Source organism: Oncorhynchus keta, chromosome 10 (genome assembly GCF_023373465.1).
Source record: "Oncorhynchus keta strain PuntledgeMale-10-30-2019 chromosome 10, Oket_V2, whole genome shotgun sequence".
Classification (NCBI taxonomy): Eukaryota; Metazoa; Chordata; class Actinopteri; order Salmoniformes; family Salmonidae; genus Oncorhynchus; species Oncorhynchus keta.
In genome coordinates this window covers 13,583,404-13,603,154 of record NC_068430.1, presented here as the reverse complement: position 1 = coordinate 13,603,154, position 19,751 = coordinate 13,583,404, and the positions used below count along the sequence as shown (strand labels likewise).

The window sequence follows — 19,751 nt, the reverse complement described above, 5'->3', positions numbered from 1 at the left end:
GAGATATAATGAATCACTAACCTTTGATAATCTTCATCAGATGACACTCATATGACATGTTACACAATACATTTATGTTTTGTTCGATAATATGCATATTTATATCCACAAATCTCGGTTTACATTGACGCCATGTTCAGAAATGCCTCCAAAATATCTGGAGTAATTACAGAGAACTACGCCAGATAACAGAAATACTCATCATAAACTTTGACGAAAGATACATGTTCTACATATAATTAAAGATACACTGATTCTTAATGCAACCGCTGTGTCAGATTTTTTTTTTACGTTACGAAAAAAGCCTACCATGCAATAATCTGAGACGGCGCTCAGACGTAAATATATTTCTCCGCCATGTTGGAGTCAACAGAAATACGAAATTACATCATAGATATTCCCTTACCTTTGATGATCTTTCATCAGAATGCAGTGCAAGGAGTCCTAGTTCCACAATAAATAGTTGTTTTGTTCCATAATGTCCAATACTAGTGTCCAATTAGCTGCATTTGCTAGCACTTTCAGCTCACGTTCCCAAAAGCTGAAGCTGGTCCAGGAGAACTCGGACGAAAACTTCTAATAAAAGATATATTCCAGATCGAATAAACTGGTCAAACTAAGTAGAGAATCAATCGTCAGGATGTTATTTTCATATATATCCAGTAACGTTCCAACCGGAGCATACGTTTTCATCTGCAGCCAAATGGAACAATGGTGATATGAACAGACGAACGCGCAACAGGGAAATTGTATTCTGCCAGGACAGTGTCTCATTCGTCCCCCATTCGGTCAAAGTTCACACCAGAGGCTCCATTCCAAGTTCTACTGAATGAGGACATCCAGTGGAAGGCGTAGGAAGTGCTAACAGATCCATATCTTATTTGGAAGTGAAGAGACAATGACTTAAAATTAGACATGCATTCAGAATTTCACTTCCTGTTTGGAAGATTGCCTGCCTGTCATACTCACAGACATAATTCAAACAGTATTAGAAACTTCAGAGTGTTTTCTATCCAATAGTAATAATAATATGCATATATTTGTAATCTAGGACAAAGTAGGATGCAGTTCACTATGGGCACGCAATTCATCCAAAGTGAAAATACTGCCCCCTATCCCCAACAAGTTAATGCTTGGTCGCAAATGGGTCTTCCAAATGGACAATGACCCTAAGCATTCTTCCAAACAAAGTCAAATCAAATGTATTTATATAGCCCTTCGTACATCAGCTGATATATCAAAGTGCTGTACAGAAACCCAGCCTAAAACCCCAAACAGCAAGCAATGCAGGTGTAGAAGCACGGTGGCTAGGAAAAACTCCATAGAAAGGCCAAAATCTAGGAAGAAACCTAGAGAGGAACCAGGCTATGTGGGGTGGCCAGTTCTCTTCTGGCTGTGCCGGGTGGAGATTATAACAGAACATGGCCAAGATGTTCAAATGTTCATAAATGACCAGCATGGTCGTATAATAATAAGGCAGAACAGTTGAAACTGGAGCAGCAGCACGGTCAGGTGGACTGGGGACAGCAAGGAGTCATCATGTCAGGTAGTCCTGGGGCATGGTCCTAGGGCTCAGGTCCTCCGAGAGAGAGAAAGAAAGAGAGAAGGATAGAATTAGAGAACGCACACTTAGATTCACACAGGACACCGAATAGGACAGGAGAAGTACTCCAGATAAAACAAACTGACCCTAGCCCCCCAACACATAAACTACTGCAGCATAAATACTGGAGGCTGAGACAGGAGGGGTCAGGAGACACTGTGGCCCCATCCGAGAACACCCCCGGACAGGGCCAAACAGGAAGGATATAACCCCACCCACTTTGCCAAAGCACAGCCCCCACACCACTGGTCTCAAGATGAGTCCACTCCACAGAAGGCAAAAGTCCACCATAACAAAAACCACATCTAGGTGGCTGGGGGTGCCTTTTTTGCCCATTGTTAAGACACTAGCTGTTCATCTACATGTCTATTTGCACCACTTTTTTTGGTCATGTGAGAATAAATTGTTGTGTCCGAGACAAAGTTGGTTGGTTATGAGTCACATTGACCATTACATCCAGGAGGGGGGTGTCAAGATATATATAGTGGACCTGTGCTTGTCCTCTGTGTACTCATAACATACGTCTTACCCCTAGTCCCACGCCATGTTGGTTCGTCCTGTTCACGTGTCTCTGTCTCTGAAGAACAGATGGCTTTACAGATAAATCCTATTAGCAACTTTCTGCTGATGGTGAACCATTCAGTTCAAGGCTCCTCACTCTCTTAATTAACCTCCATTGTGTTGAATTGCCTCATTTTGTCTTTCTTTTTACTAAGAACGTTTTCGGTAAAGAGGAGTTTGTAGTTTATTAGAGCCGAAGTCACTGGCCACACCATGTCTGCAGAGAAGGTAACGTTATAGAAACTGTGTTTTGAAGAGCTTTTGTTGTTGAAAGGATGTGAGAGAGGGAATAATGGTGATGAATTTATAGCCTTTCTTTATGTAGCATTTTGATTCAGATATACCGTCATGGTGTTTAGATGAATACAGATGAATGACTTAAAGTTATTCCCTCTAGATCGTTAGACAATTCACTGGATAGAAGACCAGTTGACCAGTAATCAGATTATTACAACAGAATGCTGCTGTGGTATTGTTAGTTATTTTTTATTTAACCTTTATTTAACCAGGCAAGTTTATTTAACAAGGTATTGTTACAGTTGTACAGTTGTAGTTGATTTCCCCCAGCCTAGACTGGTGTGCATAGTTGTGCTGGTTATGTAGAATTAGCCACCTAGTTGTGTGGAGGTTCTGGGATAAATGTGCTGTAGTGTGGGAAAGACTGGGAGGGGGTTCTATGTTGTCTGTCATTCATGAAACCAATCATGTCTCTCCTCCTATTTTATGGACATAGTACCCAGATTTATTTCAGAAAGAGTGTTGTTAATGGACTGTGGTTGTCATTGGCTATCACGTCATGGTGAAAAACCCACAGGTGGTAAAATGAGAGTGGATCATTTGCCTTTGTCCATTAAAACTGAGGGGGAAGGATACAAAAATATGAAAAATATATTTTCCTTAAACATATTGATGCAGTTGATGCAATGATTTTGAATTCGGTCATCAGTTTCCCACCTCACAATTGCCTGACGTCTTTGCCTGTAGGCTGCCATTACTCAACTGACAGCATGTCTAAGGTGAGGACAGAAATAGAGCCACATCTTAATCGGATTACCGTGGACATCCATCACTGCACCCCGTCAGTCAGTGTTCAAATGACCAGCAGGATCACAGTGGATAACATCCTTATTCTCTGTGTCTTGGGATGCTGGGTTGTGCTGTGTTGTGTTGAAAGGGATTTCTGGGAGGTTGGTTGACATAATACCAGATCAAGGCTCATATAGTGGACAACTGTCTGGTTACTGTGGGAAATGGGACTAATTGGGAGAGAAGCTGTATGTGCTTGTGTTTGAATAGAGTTGGATGGTCCAGTGCACTTCCAACTGCACAAGAGTGTTTTTAAGAATGCAAGTAAAACATCTGCCCAATTTCAATTACATTTGCATTGATTTATAAGTCCAGAGCCATTACTTTCTATACTTATTTTCCGGAGCAGCCTTGTGCAGTTGATATGTAAATCTCTAAAACACTATTACTACAACTAATATACAACTTCTTAATCTCTGTAACACTGGATGTGACGCAACATGTTCACGTGACTGAGGCAGCTGACTGTGATTTTCTCAGTCCTGACCAGTTTGTTAGGTCACTGTGGTGTCATTACGACAGGTTACATAAAATAGATTAACTGGAATATTCTAATGATTATTATCAGTTCCAAATGAAGATATTAATGGATTGATTACTATTTCCTTTTTGAAAGCAAATCAGTTTTAAGAGAATGTCTTGAAAATATGCATTTTTGGATAATCAAGTGTACTGTATTTGTAGTAGTGTGATTTGAAATGTACAGTGTTTGACTTGTTTCTGTCTCCATACCTTTCTGCTTGCATATTCCACTGTCTTTTGAATGGTAAGTCACTAAAATCCTCATGCTCCTAAGCACACATTTCCAGTGATGGGAAAAAAAGTACATGCATATGCAATAAGTGAAAACACATAATCTAACTGGGGACAGCTAGCTAACATAATGTCAGAAAGCATGATGCGCTTGCCAGTTAACTTTCATCATATTTCTGAGTTGGTCAGATATTAGTTTAGAAAGACTTGAAATTGGCATGGGAGCTAACTAACTAGCAGGCCACCAGCTAGATGCTTATCAAAGGTAGATAGGTTGTTGGTTAATTTTACAAAAGTAATCGACCAATATACCGTACCAGTCAAAAGTTTGGACACACCTACCCATTCAATTAAAAAAATACAAATATTTACTATTTTCTACATTGTAGAATAATAGTGAAAACATCAAAACTATGGAATTTGAGTTTCTTCAAAGTAGCCACCCTTTGCCTTGACGACAGCTTTGCACACTCTTGACATTCTCTAAACCAGTTTCACCTGGAATGCTTTTCCAACAGTTTTGAAGTAATTACCACACATGCTGAGCACTTGTTGACTGCTTTTCCTTCACTCTGCGGTACAACTCATCCCAGACCATCTCAATTGGGTTGAAGTCAGGTGATTGTGGAGGCCAGGTAATCTGATGCAGCACTCCATCACTCTCCTTCTTGGTCAAATAGCCCTTACACAGCCTGGAGGTGTGTTGGGTCATTGTCCTGCTGAAAAACAAATAATTGTCCCACTAAGCGGAAACCAGATGGGATGGTGTATCGCTCCAGAATGCTGTGGTAGCTATGCTGGTTAAGTGTGCAATGAAGTCGAAATAAATCACGGACACCATTTTATTATTATTTTTTTATTTTACGGATAGCCAGGGGCACACTCCAACAGTCAGCATAATTTACAAACAAAGCATGTGTGTTTAGTGAGTCTGCCACATCAGAGGTAGTAGGGATGACCAGGGATGTTCTCTTGAATTGGACAATTTTTCTGTCCTGCTAAGCATTCAAAATGTAACAATAACTTTTGAATGTCAGGGAAAATGTATGGAGTAAAAAGTACATTATTTTCTTGAGGAATGTAGTGAAGTAAAAGTACAGATAAAGTACAGATACCTCCAAAACTACTTAAACATTTTAGTACTTTATTTTTACTTAAATACTTTACACCAGTGCCCATTGACATAAATGCATGCTTCGTGCAAAAGGTAGAGTTACAGAGTTTAATGGTTGTGATAGGATGATTAAAAATATTGTAGTTATTCCACAATACTAACCTAATTGACAGATTGATAAGAAGGAAGCCTGTAGAGAATATAAATATTCCAAAACATGCATTCTGTTTGCAACAAGGCACTAATGAAATACTGCAAAAAATGTGGCAAAGCAATTAACTTTCTCTCCTGAATACAATGCGTTATGTTGGGGGCAAATCCAATACAGCACATTACTGAGTACCACTCTCCATATTTTCAAGCATAGTGGTGGCTGCATCATGTTATGGGTATGTTTGTAATCGTGAAGGACAAGGGAGTTTTTCGGGATAAAAAAGAACCCGGAATGGAGCTAAGCACAGGAAAACTCCTAGAGGAAAACTTGTTCAGTCTGCTTTCCACCAGACACTGGGAAATTAATTCACCGTTTAGTTGGACAATAACCTAAAAGACAAGGCTAAATCTATACTGCAGTTGCTTACCAGGAAGGCGGGGAATGTTCCTGAGTGGCCGAGTTACAGTTTTGAATTAAATCAACTTGAACATTTATGGCAAGACCTGAAAATGGTTGTTTAGCAATGATCAATAACCAATTTGGCAGAGCTTGAAGAACTTTGATAATTATCATGTGCAAATGTTGGAAAATCAAGGGCTAACCCAGAAAGACTCACAGCTGTAATCACTGCCAAAGGTTCTCCTATAAAGTATTGACTAATGGGTGTGAATATTTATGTAAATGAGATATTCCTGTTTTTCCTTTTCAATAAATGTGCTTCATTTTCTAAAAACATGTTTTCACTATTTCATTATGGGGTAGTATGTATAGATGGTTGTGAAATTTTAAATTAAGTCTGTAACACAACAAAATGTGGAATAAGTCAAGGGGTAAGTCAACACTTTCTGAAGGCAATATAGATCTGAAATGAGGATTTCCTCCTTACTTCATATCTCTGTCATCTGTCTCTGGTCTCTGACCCTCTCTTTCCTCTCCTCATCTCATACCTGACTCTTCGTCCTATAGATAATGGTTTATAGAAGCCAAAGAAGAAGAAGGCAGAGACAGCAAGCTCAGCCACCAATGGTGCCGACGCAAAGCCCAAAAAGACCAAGAGCAAGAAGAGTGATGACCTGTCTGGAGAGGAGAGTCCTGCAGTTCAAAGTACGGACAGTTCAGATGAGATATCTTCCAAAGAGATATATGGAAAATATTGTGTAAAATATCACTAGTATTTTGCCAGCAAACAGACCCAGGCGAAGTGAACTTGCTGCCAAAATGTTGTTTCTTATACAAATCATTTTTATCTGAGATAGAGTGAGCGGCTTAAAAATGTAATGAATAAATATATCAAAACATTACATTTCTTTGGAGGTCATCCCTCTCTCAATCTTCCTAACGATGTTGTTTCTTTTCATTACGTTTGTCAATTAGATGGAAAAAAGGTAAAGAAAAAGAAAGCAGATGAAGAAAAAACTGAAAAAGAGAAAGGGAAAGGGATAGAAAAAGAGAAAGACGAGCCAAAGAAGAAAACAAAAAGTGTGCCAAAGAAAAAGAAAGGTGCGCAGTCAGAAACATAACTGGTATTATGCCCAAGGTGAACTGCATGTTATAGCATCAAAACTTCTGTAAAACCAAATGAAATGTACTCTTCTTTTCTGCCCAAGGTTCAGATACAGAAGATGACGACGATGATGATGAGGAAGAAACTCCACAAAAGAAGACAAAGAAAAAGACCACAAAGGAAGGTTCTGAAAAAGATGGCAAAGAGGGCAAGGAGAAGAAATCCAAAGCTAAAGGTGGACAGATGTATAGGAAAGCAATTTTCTTAAAGGAGTTAGTAGACAACAAGAATAAGACCTGTTTTAAGAGGATTAGGTAGGAGATTGAATTGTAATGTTGAGTGAAAGGAAACACTAGTCCTGCACACAAGGCGGAAGGCCACAGCCTTATGCTGTCATCACCTAACAAGCTGTTGCAGATTACACAACAAGACAGTGTGCAAAACATATAAACGAAATAGCATCACTGATAGAAGTATTTTCGTCTCACGTCTTTTTTCAGATGACAAAGAGTCTGACAAAAAATCAAAGAAAGACACCAAGAAAAAGGAACCAGCTTCTCTGTTCTCTGTAAATGGAGATAAGGATAAGTCAGACTCCAAGAGCAAGAAGAAAGGTACAGTAAGCCTCAACACTATAGCTTTAAGTACTCATTTTAAACTGATGCAACTTTAGGGATAATGATTAACTTTGTGGTTGAGAATCAATAACCCATCATCATGTATGATTTGTGTCTAAACATCTCCAACATCGGAAGTCTCACACCCCTTTTGCAAGAGCACATACTGCAGTGTCACAGTACTGTTGGTAAAGCACTGTAGGTACACTGTGATACGATCATAACCTGAAGTGGATTCTCTTAAACCAGCAGCCAAATTAGATAGTGAAGACAGCGAACCAGAAACCAAGTCCAGCAAGTCAAAATCAAAGAAGAAGGAGAACGCCAACCCAGCATCCATGTTCTCAGCAGGGGGGGAAAAGGACAAGGACAAAGACAAGGACAAAGACAAGGACAAGAAGAAGAAGAAGAAAGGCAAGTGTTTTCTGTTATAATTAAACACAGCTCCGGTGTTTGACCATATTCCTGCTGGTAAGTAAAATAAAGTTGCCTGATATTTCCCAACGTTCTATTTCCTACCAGCCAAAGCATCAGACAGTGATGATTCTGAATCCGAAGCAGAAAAAGGAAAAAAGAAAAAGGGAAAAGGGAAGAAGAAAAAGGTTTGTCTGTTTAGTTATCTGGGTCATAGTCTGTTTAGTTAGCTAGGTCATAGTCTGTTTAGTTAGCTAGGTCATAGTCTGTTTAGTTAGCTAGGTCATAGTCTGTTTAGTTAGCTGGGTCATAGTCTGTTTAGTTAGCTAGGTCATAGTCTGTTTAGTTAGCTAGGTCATAGTCTGTTTAGTTAGCTAGGTCATAGTCTGTTTAGTTAGCTAGGTCATAGTCTGTTTAGTTAGTTAGGTCATAGAATCTCTAGTTAGCTAGGTCATAGTCTGTTTAGTTAGCTAGGTCATAGTCTGTTTAGTTAGCTAGGTCATAGTCTGTTTAGTTATCTAGGTCATAGTCTGTTTAGTCAGCTAGGTCATAGTCTGTTTAGTTAGCTAGGTCATAGTCTGTTTAGTTAGCTAGGTCATAGTCTGTTTAGTCAGCTAGGTCATAGTCTGTTTAGTTTTGGGGCGGCAGCTAGGTGGTTAGAGCATAGTCTGTTTGACAAGGTTAGGGCAGTTAACCCACTGTTCCCAGGTCATTGAAAATAAGAATCTGTTTGGTTAAATAAAGTAAAAAAAAAAAAAAAAAAAAAATAGTTAGCTAGGTCATAGTCTGTTTAGTTAGCTAGGTCATAGTCTGTTTAGTTAGTTAGGTCATAGAATCTCTAGTTAGCTAGGTCATAGACTGTTTAGTTAGCTAGGTCATAGACTGTTTAGTTAGCTAGGTCATAGTCTGTTTAGTTAGCTAGATCTCAGTCTGTTTAGTTAGCTATGTCATAGTCTGTTTAGTTAGCTAGGTCTCAGTCTTGCCACAGTGATTGCAGGTGGGGTATACAATTCTGCAATCCTTTAATAAAGTATTGCATATAAATGAACCTAAAAGGTCCCCATATGAACATTGGTTAAAGATGCTGATAAGCTTTATAACCATATTCTTTCCTGTCCCACATCCAGGAGGAGAGGCCTCCGTCCCCGGACATTGAGTTTGACAGCCTGGAGGAGTTTGTTCTGCAGCCAGCCCAGCAGGGGGTGACTGTCAAATGCAAGGTGACCCGGGACCAGAGGGGCTTGGACAAAGGCCTATACCCCACATACTATCTCCACCTGGACAATGAAAAGAAGGTGAGGCACTCTCAGAGGACAGGTTTAGGGGGTTTACTGTCACACACAGCTTTAGAGATTTGAGATTCATTTTGAAACCAATCCGAGATGGAGCCAACGCGCATAAAACCAAGTTGTGGACTTGTGATACAGTATGATATGCATTTGAGGAATCATTGTCCAGGGGATTAATTATGTGTTTTTACAGGTCTTTCTACTGGCTGGGAGAAAACGAAAGAAAAGCACAACCTCCAATTACCTTATCTCCATAGACCCCACAGACTTGTCTCGGGGTGGAGAAAATTTCATTGGAAAGTTGAGGTATGCTGTAACCTACATTCATAACTCAAACTGAAGAATTTCCATAAAACATGTTATATTGCAGCTGTAATCAGGCATTTCATAAACTTGTGTAATTCATTAAATTATTCTTTAAGCATGTGTAATTCACAGAGTGATTCTTTACACTCCATAGGTCCAACTACTTGGGCACGAAGTTCACAGTGTTTGATAATGCACTGCACCCAGACAGAGCTCTACCAGACATGTCCAACGCTCGCCAAGAATTAGCAGCCATTATTTACGTAAGGCATTGAAGTGTATATTAATGAACCATTTCCAAAGGTTTTTCCAAAGGGTTCATAAGTATTTTATAAATTGCTAATTATTATGGTGTAGTAAAATGGGTTATAAAGGGTTTGTAAAGGGGCTACAGGTATACCGAGCAAAAATATAAATGCAATATGCAACAATTTCAAAGAATTTACTGAGTTACAGTTCATATTAGGAAATCAGTCAATTGAAATACATTCATTAGGCCTTAAGCTATGGATTTAAAATGACTGGGAATACAGATATGCATCTGTTGGTCACAGATACCTTAAAAAAAGATAGGGGCCAGGATCAGAAAACCAGTGTGACCCCCATTTGCCTCATGCATTGTGACTCATCTCCTTCACATAGAGTTGATCAGGCTGTTGATTGTGGCCTGTGGAATGTTGTCTCACTCCTCTTCAATGGTTGTGTGAAGTTGCTGGATATTGGCGTGAACTGAAACACGCCATTGTACATATTGATCCAGAGCATCCCAAACATGCTCAATTGGTGACATGTCTGGTAAGTATGCAGGCCATGGAAGACATGGGACATTTTCAGCTTCCAGGAACTGTGTACAGATCCTTGCGAAGTGAACTGTGCATTATCATGCTGAAACATGAGATGATGGCGGCAGATGAATGGCACGACAATGGGCCTCAGGATTTCATCACGGTATCTCTGTGCCATCGATAAAATGCAATTATGTTTGTTGTCTGTAGCTTATGCCTGCCCATACCATAACCCCACCGCCCACCATGGGGCACACTGTTCACAATGTTGATGTCAGCAAACTATTCGCCCACACAACGCCATACACGTGGTTGGCGGTTGGACATACTCCCAAATTCTCTAAAACGATGTTGGAGGCAGCTTATGGTAGAGTAATGAACATTAAATTATCTGGCAACACCTCTGGTGAATATGAGCCAGTATTCCAATTGCACGCTCCCTCAAAAATGTGTTGTGTGACAAAACAGCACATTTTAGAGTGACCATTTATTGTCCCCATCACAAGGTGCACCTGTGTAATGATCATGCTGTTTAATCAGCTTCTTGGAATGCCACACCTGTCAGGTGGATGGATTATCTTGATAAATGAAACAGGGATGTAACAGGGGGTGTAAACCAATTTGTTCACACCCCCTGATAAGCTTTTTGTGCATATGGAACATTTCTGGGATCTTTTATTTCAGCTCATGAAACATGGGACCAACACTTTACATGTTGCATTTATATTTCTGTTTAATGTAGTTAATAGACTGTTCATTATTAGATTGTTATTACAAAATCTTAGTTTAAATTGATCTATGATGGAATCCAATTTCCTTAAAAATGTCATTCCTAATTCCGCTTATCTCTCTGACCTTTGGGTATAGGAAACAAATGTCTTGGGAATGAAGGGTCCCAGAAGGTTGACCGTTATCATCCCAGGGATGGGCAAGGACAGTGAACGAGTACCCATCCGACCTCGCAGTGTAAGCCAACCGTTGTTATACAGATGCCATTCTGTCAGAGTTATGGATGAGGACGGAACAGCAGTACTGTTCATCATGATTTCATCTTTGTAGGACATTACATGCTGTGTAAGCTACATACAGTATGGTACAGTATATCTGATGATTTTATTTACATTTTCATTTAAGTCATTTAGCAGACGCTCTTATCCAGAGCGACTTACAAATTGGTGCATACACCTTATGACATCCAGTGGAACAGCCACTTTACAATAGTGCATCTAAATCTTTTTAGGGGGGGGGGGTGAGAAGGATTACTTATCCTATCCTAGGTATTCCTTAAAGAGGTGGGGTTTCAGGTGTCTCCGGAAGGTGGTGATTGACTCCGCTGTCCTGGCGTCGTGAGGGAGTTTGTTCCACCATTGGGGGGCCAGAGCAGCGAACAGTTTTGACTGGGCTGAGCGGGAACTGTACTTCCTCAGTGGTAGGGAGGCGAGCAGGCCAGAGGTGGATGAACGCAGTGCCCTTGTTTGGGTGTAGGGCCTGATCAGAGCCTGGAGGTACTGAGGTGCCGTTCCCCTCACAGCTCCGTAGGCAAGCACCATGGTCTTGTAGCGGATGCGAGCTTCAACTGGAAGCCAGTGGAGAGAGCGGAGGAGCGGGGTGACGTGAGAGAACTTGGGAAGGTTGAACACCAGACGGGCTGCGGCGTTCTGGATGAGTTGTAGGGGTTTAATGGCACAGGCAGGGAGCCCAGCCAACAGCGAGTTGCAGTAATCCAGACGGGAGATGACAAGTGCCTGGATTAGGACCTGCGCCGCTTCCTGTGTGAGGCAGGGTCGTACTCTGCGGATGTTGTGGAGCATGAACCTACAGGAACGGGCCACCGCCTTGATGTTAGTTGAGAACGACAGGGTGTTGTCCAGGATCACGCCAAGGTTCTTAGCGCTCTAGGAGGAGGACACAATGGAGTTGTCAACCGTGATGGCGAGATCATGGAACGGGCAGTCCTTCCCCGGGAGGAAGAGGAGCTCCGTATTGCTGAGGTTCAGCTTGAGGTGGTGATCCGTCATCCACACTGATATGTCTGCCAGACATGCAGAGATGCGATTCGCCACCTGGTCATCAGAAGGGGGAAAGGAGAAGATTAATTGTGTGTCGTCTGCATAGCAATGATAGGAGAGACCATGTGAGGTTATGACAGAGCCAAGTGACTTGGTGTATAGCGAGAATAGGAGAGGGCCTAGAACAGAGCCCTGGGGGACACCAGTGGTGAGAGCGCGTGGTGAGGAGACAGATTCTCGCCACGCCACCTGGTAGGAGTGACCTGTCAGGTAGGACGCAATCCAAGCGTGGGCCGCGCCGGAGATGCCCAACTCGGAGAGGGTGGAGAGGAGGATCTGATGGTTCACAGTATCGAAGGCAGCCGATAGGTCTAGAAGGATGAGAGCAGAGGAGAGAGAGTTAGCTTTAGCAGTGCGGAGCGCCTCCGTGATGCAGAGAAGAGCAGTCTCAGTTGAATGACTAGTCTTGAAACCTGACTGATTTGGATCAAGAAGGTCATTCTGAGAGAGATAGCGGTAGAGCTGGCCAAGGACGGCACGCTCAAGAGTTTTGGAGAGAAAAGAGAGAAGGGATACTGGTCTGTAGTTGTTGACATCGGAGGGATCGAGTGTAGGTTTTTTCAGAAGGGGTGCAACTCTCGCTCTCTTGAAGACGGAAGGGACGTAGCCAGCGGTCAGGGATGAGTTGATGAGCGAGGTGAGGTAAGGGAGAAGGTCTCCGGAAATGGTCTGGAGAAGAGAGGAGGGGATAGGGTCGAGCGGGCAGGTTGTTGGGCGGCCGGCCGTCATACAAGACGCGAGATTTCATCTGGAGAGAGAGGGAGAAAGAGGTCAGAGCACAGGGTAGGGCAGTGTGAGCAGAACCAGCGGTGTCGTTTGACTTAGCAAACGAGGACCGGATGTCGTCGACCTTCTTTTCAAAATGGTTGACGAAGTCATCTGCAGAGAGGGAGGAGGGTGGGGGAGGGGGAGGAGGATTCAGGAGGGAGGAGAAGGTGGCAAAGAGCTTCCTAGGGTTAGAGGCAGATGCTTGGAATTTAGAGTGGTAGAAAGTGGCTTTAGCAGCAGAGACAGAGGAGGAAAATGTAGAGAGGAGGGAGTGAAAGGATGCCAGGTCCGCAGGGAGGCGAGTTTTCCTCCATTTCCGCTCGGCTGCCCGGAGCCCTGTTCTGTGAGCTCGCAATGAGTCATCGAGCCACGGAGCGGGAGGGGAGGACCGAGCCGGCCTGGAGGATAGGGGACATAGAGAGTCAAAGGATGCAGAAAGGGAGGAGAGGATTTTATCACATTATTCCTCATTATCCATATTGTTATTGTGACCAGCTGGGTCGTTCCACCAATTTGGTGCCTTTTGAGATGTGTAACTCGGTAAAACAATTACTTGATGTCACCTAATTTTAACATTCTCTCATAAAGACCACATGTTCAACTTCATAAAAATAGATATTTTCTTATTTCAAGATGTTAAATAAAAAGGTGACTATAGTAAGTGCTTAGTAATAAGTGCTAAATAAAGTAACAGGGTTGACCGAAACAAGGTTGACCGTAACCTGGTTGACTGTAACAGGGTTGATTATATCAACTTAAGTCATCCATAAATCCCCTTGTGCCATGGAGAATGGAAGCTTGTTGTGTACAAAAGGAAGTGGTAATTGAATGTAAACTTCACAATTATGATTTATTTTTACATTCTAGCCTGTCTATCTATGGGTAACAGGGTTGACGTGTTATTCTAGCCTGTCTATCTCTGGGTAACAGGGTTGACGTGTTATTCTAGCCTGTCTATCTATGGGTAACAGGGTTGATGTGTTATTCTAGCCTGTCTATCTATGGGTAACAGGGTTGACGTGTTATTCTAGCCTGTCTATCTATTTATTCTAGGGTAACAGGGTTGACGTGTTATTCTAGCCTGTCTATCTCTGGGTAACAGGGTTGATTCGTGTTATTCTAGCCTGTCTATCTGTTATTCTAGCCTGTCTATCTCTGGGTAACAGGGTTGACGTGTTATTCTAGCCTGTCTATCTATGGGTAACAGGGTTGACGTGTTATTCTAGCCTGTCTATCTATGGGTAACAGGGTTGATTCGTGTTATTCTAGCCTGTCTATCTATAATAACAGTGTTGACATGTTATTCTAGCCTGTCTATCTATGGGTAACAGTGTTGACGTGTTATTCTAGCCTGTCTCTCTATTGGTAACAGGGTTGACGTGTTATTCTAGCCTGTCTATCTATGGGTAACAGGGTTGACGTGTTATTCTAGCCTGTCTATCTATGGGTAACAGGGTTGATGTGTTATTCTAGCCTGTCTATCTCTGGGTAACAGGTTGTTGATTCTAGTGTTATTCTAGCCCTGTCTATCTATGGGTAACAGGGTTGATGTGTTATTCTAGCCTGTCTGTCTATAGGTAACAGTGTTGACGTGTTATTCTAGCCTGTCTATCTATGGGTAACAGGGTTGATGTGTTATTCTAGCCTGTCTATCTATGGGTAACAGGGTTGATGTGTTATTCTAGCCTGTCTATCTATGGGTAACAGGGTTGATGTGTTATTCTAGCCTGTCTATCTATGGGTAACAGTGTTGACGTGTTATTCTAGCCTGTCTATCTATGGGTAACAGGGTTGACGTGTTATTCTAGCCTGTCTATCTATAATAACAGTGTTGACGTGTTATTCTAGCCTGTCTATCTATGGGTAACAGGGTTGATGTGTTATTCTAGCCTGTCTATCTCTGGGTAACAGTGTTGACGTGTTATTCTAGCCTGTCTATCTATGGGTAACAGGGTTGACGTGTTATTCTAGCCTGTCTATCTATAATAACAGTGTTGACGTGTTATTCTAGCCTGTCTATCTCTGGGTAACAGGGTTGACGTGTTATTCTAGCCTGTCTATCTATGGGTAACAGTGTTGACGTGTTATTCTAGCCTGTCTATCTATGGGTAACAGGGTTGACGTGTTATTCTAGCCTGTCTATCTATAATAACAGTGTTGACATGTTATTCTAGCCTGTCTATCTATGGGTAACAGTGTTGATGTGTTATTCTAGCCTGTCTATCTATGGGTAACAGTGTTGACGTGTTATTCTAGCCTGTCTGTCTATGGGTAACAGTGTTGATGTGTTATTCTAGCCTGTCTATCTATGGGTAACAGTGTTGATGTGTTATTCTAGCCTGTCTATCTATGGGTAACAGGGTTGATGTGTTATTCTAGCCTGTCTATCTATGGGTAACAGTGTTGACGTGTTATTCTAGCCTGTCTATCTATGGGTAACAGTGTTGACGTGTTATTCTAGCCTGTCTATCTATGGGTAACAGTGTTGATGTGTTATTCTAGCCTGTCTATCTATGGGTAACAGTGTTGACGTGTTATTCTAGCCTGTCTATCTATGGGTAACAGTGTTGACGTGTTATTCTAGCCTGTCTATCTATGGGTAACAGGGTTGACGTGTTATTCTAGCCTGTCTATCTATGGGTAACAGTGTTGACATGTTATTCTAGCCTGTCTATCTATGGGTAACAGGGTTGATGTGTTATTCTAGCCTGTCTGTCTATGGGTAACAGGGTTGATGTGTTATTCTAGCCTGTCTATCTATGGGTAACAGTGTTGACATGTTATTCTAGCCTGTCTATCTATGGGTAACAGGGTTGATGTGTTATTCTAGCCTGTCTATCTATGGGTAACAGTGTTGACATGTTATTCTAGCCTGTCTATCTATGGGTAACAGGGTTGATGTGTTATTCTAGCCTGTCTATCTATGGGTAACAGGGTTGATGTGTTATTCTAGCCTGTCTATCTATGGGTAACAGGGTTGACGTGTTATTCTAGCCTGTCTATCTATGGGTAACAGTGTTGATGTGTTATTCTAGCCTGTCTATCTATGGGTAACAGGGTTGACGTGTTATTCTAGCCTGTCTATCTATGGGTAACAGGGTTGATGTGTTATTCTAGCCTGTCTATCTATGGGTAACAGTGTTGACGTGTTATTCTAGCCTGTCTATCTATGGGTAACAGTGTTGACGTGTTATTCTAGCCTGTCTATCTATGGGTAACAGGGTTGATGTGTTATTCTAGCCTGTCTATCTATGGGTAACAGGGTTGATGTGTTATTCTAGCCTGTCTATCTATGGGTAACAGTGTTGATGTGTTATTCTAGCCTGTCTATCTATGGGTAACAGGGTTGATGTGTTATTCTAGCCTGTCTATCTATGGGTAACAGTGTTGATGTGTTATTCTAGCCTGTCTATCTATGGGTAACAGTGTTGATGTGTTATTCTAGCCTGTCTATCTATGGGTAACAGGGTTGATGTGTTATTCTAGCCTGTCTATCTATGGGTAACAGGGTTGACGTGTTATTCTAGCCTGTCTATCTATGGGTAACAGGGTTGATGTGTTATTCTAGCCTGTCTATCTATGGGTAACAGTGTTGACGTGTTATTCTAGCCTGTCTATCTATGGGTAACAGTGTTGACGTGTTATTCTAGCCTGTCTATCTATGGGTAACAGTGTTGACGCTCAGTTTTCCACCAGAAAATGGCCAAAAAGAGCACAACCAGCTCACCTGCTTTTACTCTATGATTTCACTATTAGATGTTAAATGTTACTTTTAAAAAGGAAGTTTCACCATATTAAAATGGGAGCTCAGTTAACGTAACAGGGTTGACCTTAAAATGTGGGACAGACGTAAATAAATCACTAATCACATGAAATAAATAATCTTTAGAAATGACAAAGCAACAAAAGCAACAAAATAACTCAGGCTTTAAAAATGTTTGAATGTTGTGGTCTATATTAAAGGACACTTCATTGAATATAACAGGCTTTTAAAATTCTATATTTGTGCAAAATGTCTACTTAAAATGTAAATGGGAGGAAAAAGGCACTAATTTCATGGAACGACCTAGATAATGTTGCTGCGTTTCTTTCACCCCCATTTCTTCAGGACAACGATGGTTTATTGATGAAGTTCCAGAATAGAAAGTTGGACAATCTAATCGAGCTCCACAACAAGACCCCCACGTGGAATGAGGAGACGGCGTCCCATGTGCTGAACTTCAATGGCAGGGTCACACAGGCCTCCATCAAGAACTTTCAGATTGTCCACAGCAAGGATTGTGAGAAGAGACTCAAACCAGAAATTCTCATCTGCAATCATTACATTATTTACATATTGTTTATTTCTAGTACATATCATAAATAATACAGGTTAACAAATGTCTAAGAATAAAACAAGTTGAATAAGGTTGAATAAAGTCACAAAATGTAATTTGCCATTTTCCTGTTAAGAATGTAAATGTTAAATGTTTTTTGTGTGTTTAAAATATTTTATTTATTTTCTTATTCTAGTGGACTATATTGTGATGCAGTTTGGACGAGTAGCAGACGATGCCTTCACTCTGGACTATAGCTACCCTATGTGTGCAGTGCAGGCCTTTGCCATCGCTCTATCAAGCTTCGATGGCAAAATAACCTGTGAATAAGAGGGAAACATTTAGGCTCTGGTGCCTCCTCAAGCTGCTGCAACTCGTTATTGGCATACAGATGCCAACTACCAGAAAGAAGAATTTTCTTCACCATTACTCAACATCAGTGCAAGGTACATGGAAGGATGGAAGACCTACATGAGACGGGGGTCCAAGTGCATTTCATATCACATGGACTGCCTCGGGATTGTTTTGTTTGTTTGTGTCTCATTGCAATTGTAATCATGAGCTTTTCTGGGAACCAGATTATTTTGACCAATTGGAGATCCTTGAGTTCAGTGAAGGACGTGAGGGGATGCTGATGCACCATGCAAGTCTGAGCACTGGAGCTTTGGTGCTTTGGCATTACACCATTTCAGTGTAGGGGGATGTGGACCAATTGGGGGATGAAAGTAACATCTGAAGAGTGAAAGCCTATTTTCCACCTACATCAATGCTTTTATAGCACAGTACATGTCCAATATTCATTCATTCTGTTGCATTTAATTTGGAATACAAATCCAGTAATGTGTCGGTAAAAAATCTATCTATTGGTAAAAAAAATGTATATATTGGTAACACAAAACTGTGTCTACGTGGACTTATAGAAAATGAATTTAAAAACATGTCAAAGTATATTTATTTAGGCCTACTTTTTCTTATTATTTTTAGGGTTATATTTGTTTCCATGCATTATTTGTGGTATTTCCAGATTATGAAATTGACTTAATTTTGACAAATTAGAGGTTTCATTGTGAACAGTTATGAGGCAGAGGTATAAGGCAACATGCTTGTACCATGTGACTGTGGGCAGTCAAGTATTTCTCTAATCATTTGCTGTTCTCATTCCACTCAAGTGACAATTTTGATGTTGTTCTGATACCTGCCTTTTTAAGTTATATGTTCTCTCTTCGGCTAGATTCTGTCTTTGTATGAATCGTGTGGACAAGAGCCTTATATTGACAGATATTGACAAATATAAGGCACCGATGTGGACTATTGTTGTTTTGATAAGGATAGTTAATATATGTTCCAAAGGTAAACAATGCATTTCAGTCTCTTGTGAACTTCTCTTGAATGAAAGTCAAAGTGCAGGCTTGAAGATAACATGCTCAATAATGAATTAATCTGCAAATAAAGTATGACATGTTTAAAATGAATTCTTACAGGATAAATGTATTTGCATACAGTAAACACCCAACATTATGCTGTATAGTTTACTGTGCATTTGACACAGTACTATATTAGTGTTAACTTGATAGATAATTGTCAACTCAATGATCCCTGGGAACCTGCATTGATTCGACATCTTGCTTTTGAATGACAATGCTTTATGACACAATGTCAGCAGTCAGCAGCAGAACACTGGTTTCAAATGAATCAGTTGTTCGTTTTCTAGTTTTCTGAGACAGTCGTACTGTTTTGTAGATGTTGTTGCCTTACAAAATGTGGGGTAAGAGAAGAAACTTGATTTTAGGAGGAAAAACCTGTTTGGGCTGACAGCTGAGGATCCTGAGAGCAAGTGGAAGAAGGTGTGCTCTCTGCCCGAACCTGCTCCGGCAGTTGTCCAAACTCGCAGAGGCAATGAAGCTAATCACAGACAAGTTTTTTGGACAATGTGCACACTTCCTCAGAGTTGACTTCACAGAAAGTTGTCTTCTTGAAGTGTCCATGTTTAGTTAACAGAGCGAGTTATGACTATGACGTTGTTGTTTCACCCACACGTTTTCTTTTGTCGTCTGTAATTCTCTAGAGGAACGCTACTTAAAAAACAAACATTTTAAGCAGCAACCAATCCTATTAGCAACGTAGGCCGAATTCCAATGCCAACAATCGAAATCATTATTTTTACCAACAGAGGGAGCTATTCTATTGTCAGATGTGAATATGTATACATGTTCAAATGAAAGCTTCTAAAACATTTCATGAATTCGAACCTTGAAAGGGTTTACATCATGGAGTTTGACACTCTTGACATGCATAATGACATTTTCGACCTATATTCGACCTTACTTCAGTGGAATGTGTAAATTCCTCGGCAGGAAACAAACAGTAATATAATAATAATAATAATAAGCATTAAGTTTAATGTTTGTTTAG

At 41.0% G+C, this 19,751-nt stretch overlaps 1 protein-coding gene across 2 annotated transcripts; it reads left to right on the top strand.

Moving 5' to 3' along the window:
* Positions 1–2,219: 2,219 nt before the first annotated feature.
* On the top strand, positions 2,220–18,811 carry LOC118388239 (tubby-related protein 1-like). Of its 2 annotated transcripts, none has more exons than XM_052526528.1 (13): positions 2,220–2,392; positions 6,252–6,375; positions 6,646–6,771; positions 6,879–7,010; positions 7,276–7,389; positions 7,645–7,806; positions 7,915–7,994; positions 8,934–9,101; positions 9,289–9,401; positions 9,556–9,664; positions 11,054–11,152; positions 17,132–17,303; positions 17,536–18,811. In XM_052526528.1, exons 1-13 carry the CDS (start codon positions 2,378–2,380, stop codon positions 17,667–17,669), a joined length of 1,548 nt encoding a protein of 515 aa, XP_052382488.1. In that variant the 5' UTR covers positions 2,220–2,377; the 3' UTR covers positions 17,670–18,811. The 2 variants fall into 2 exon arrangements, with proteins under 2 accessions (XP_052382488.1, XP_035632985.2); XM_035777092.2 differs by having other exon boundaries at positions 7,642–7,806.
* Positions 18,812–19,751: the final 940 nt, after the last annotated feature.

Bases quoted from the DNA above. Each gene is read 5' to 3' on its own strand.
- LOC118388239 (XM_035777092.2), top strand. The intron at 6,772-6,878 runs GTGCGCAGTCAG...TTTCTGCCCAAG, and splicing joins TGTGCCAAAGAAAAAGAAAG to GTTCAGATACAGAAGATGAC. The intron at 9,102-9,288 runs GTGAGGCACTCT...GTGTTTTTACAG, and splicing joins ACCTGGACAATGAAAAGAAG to GTCTTTCTACTGGCTGGGAG.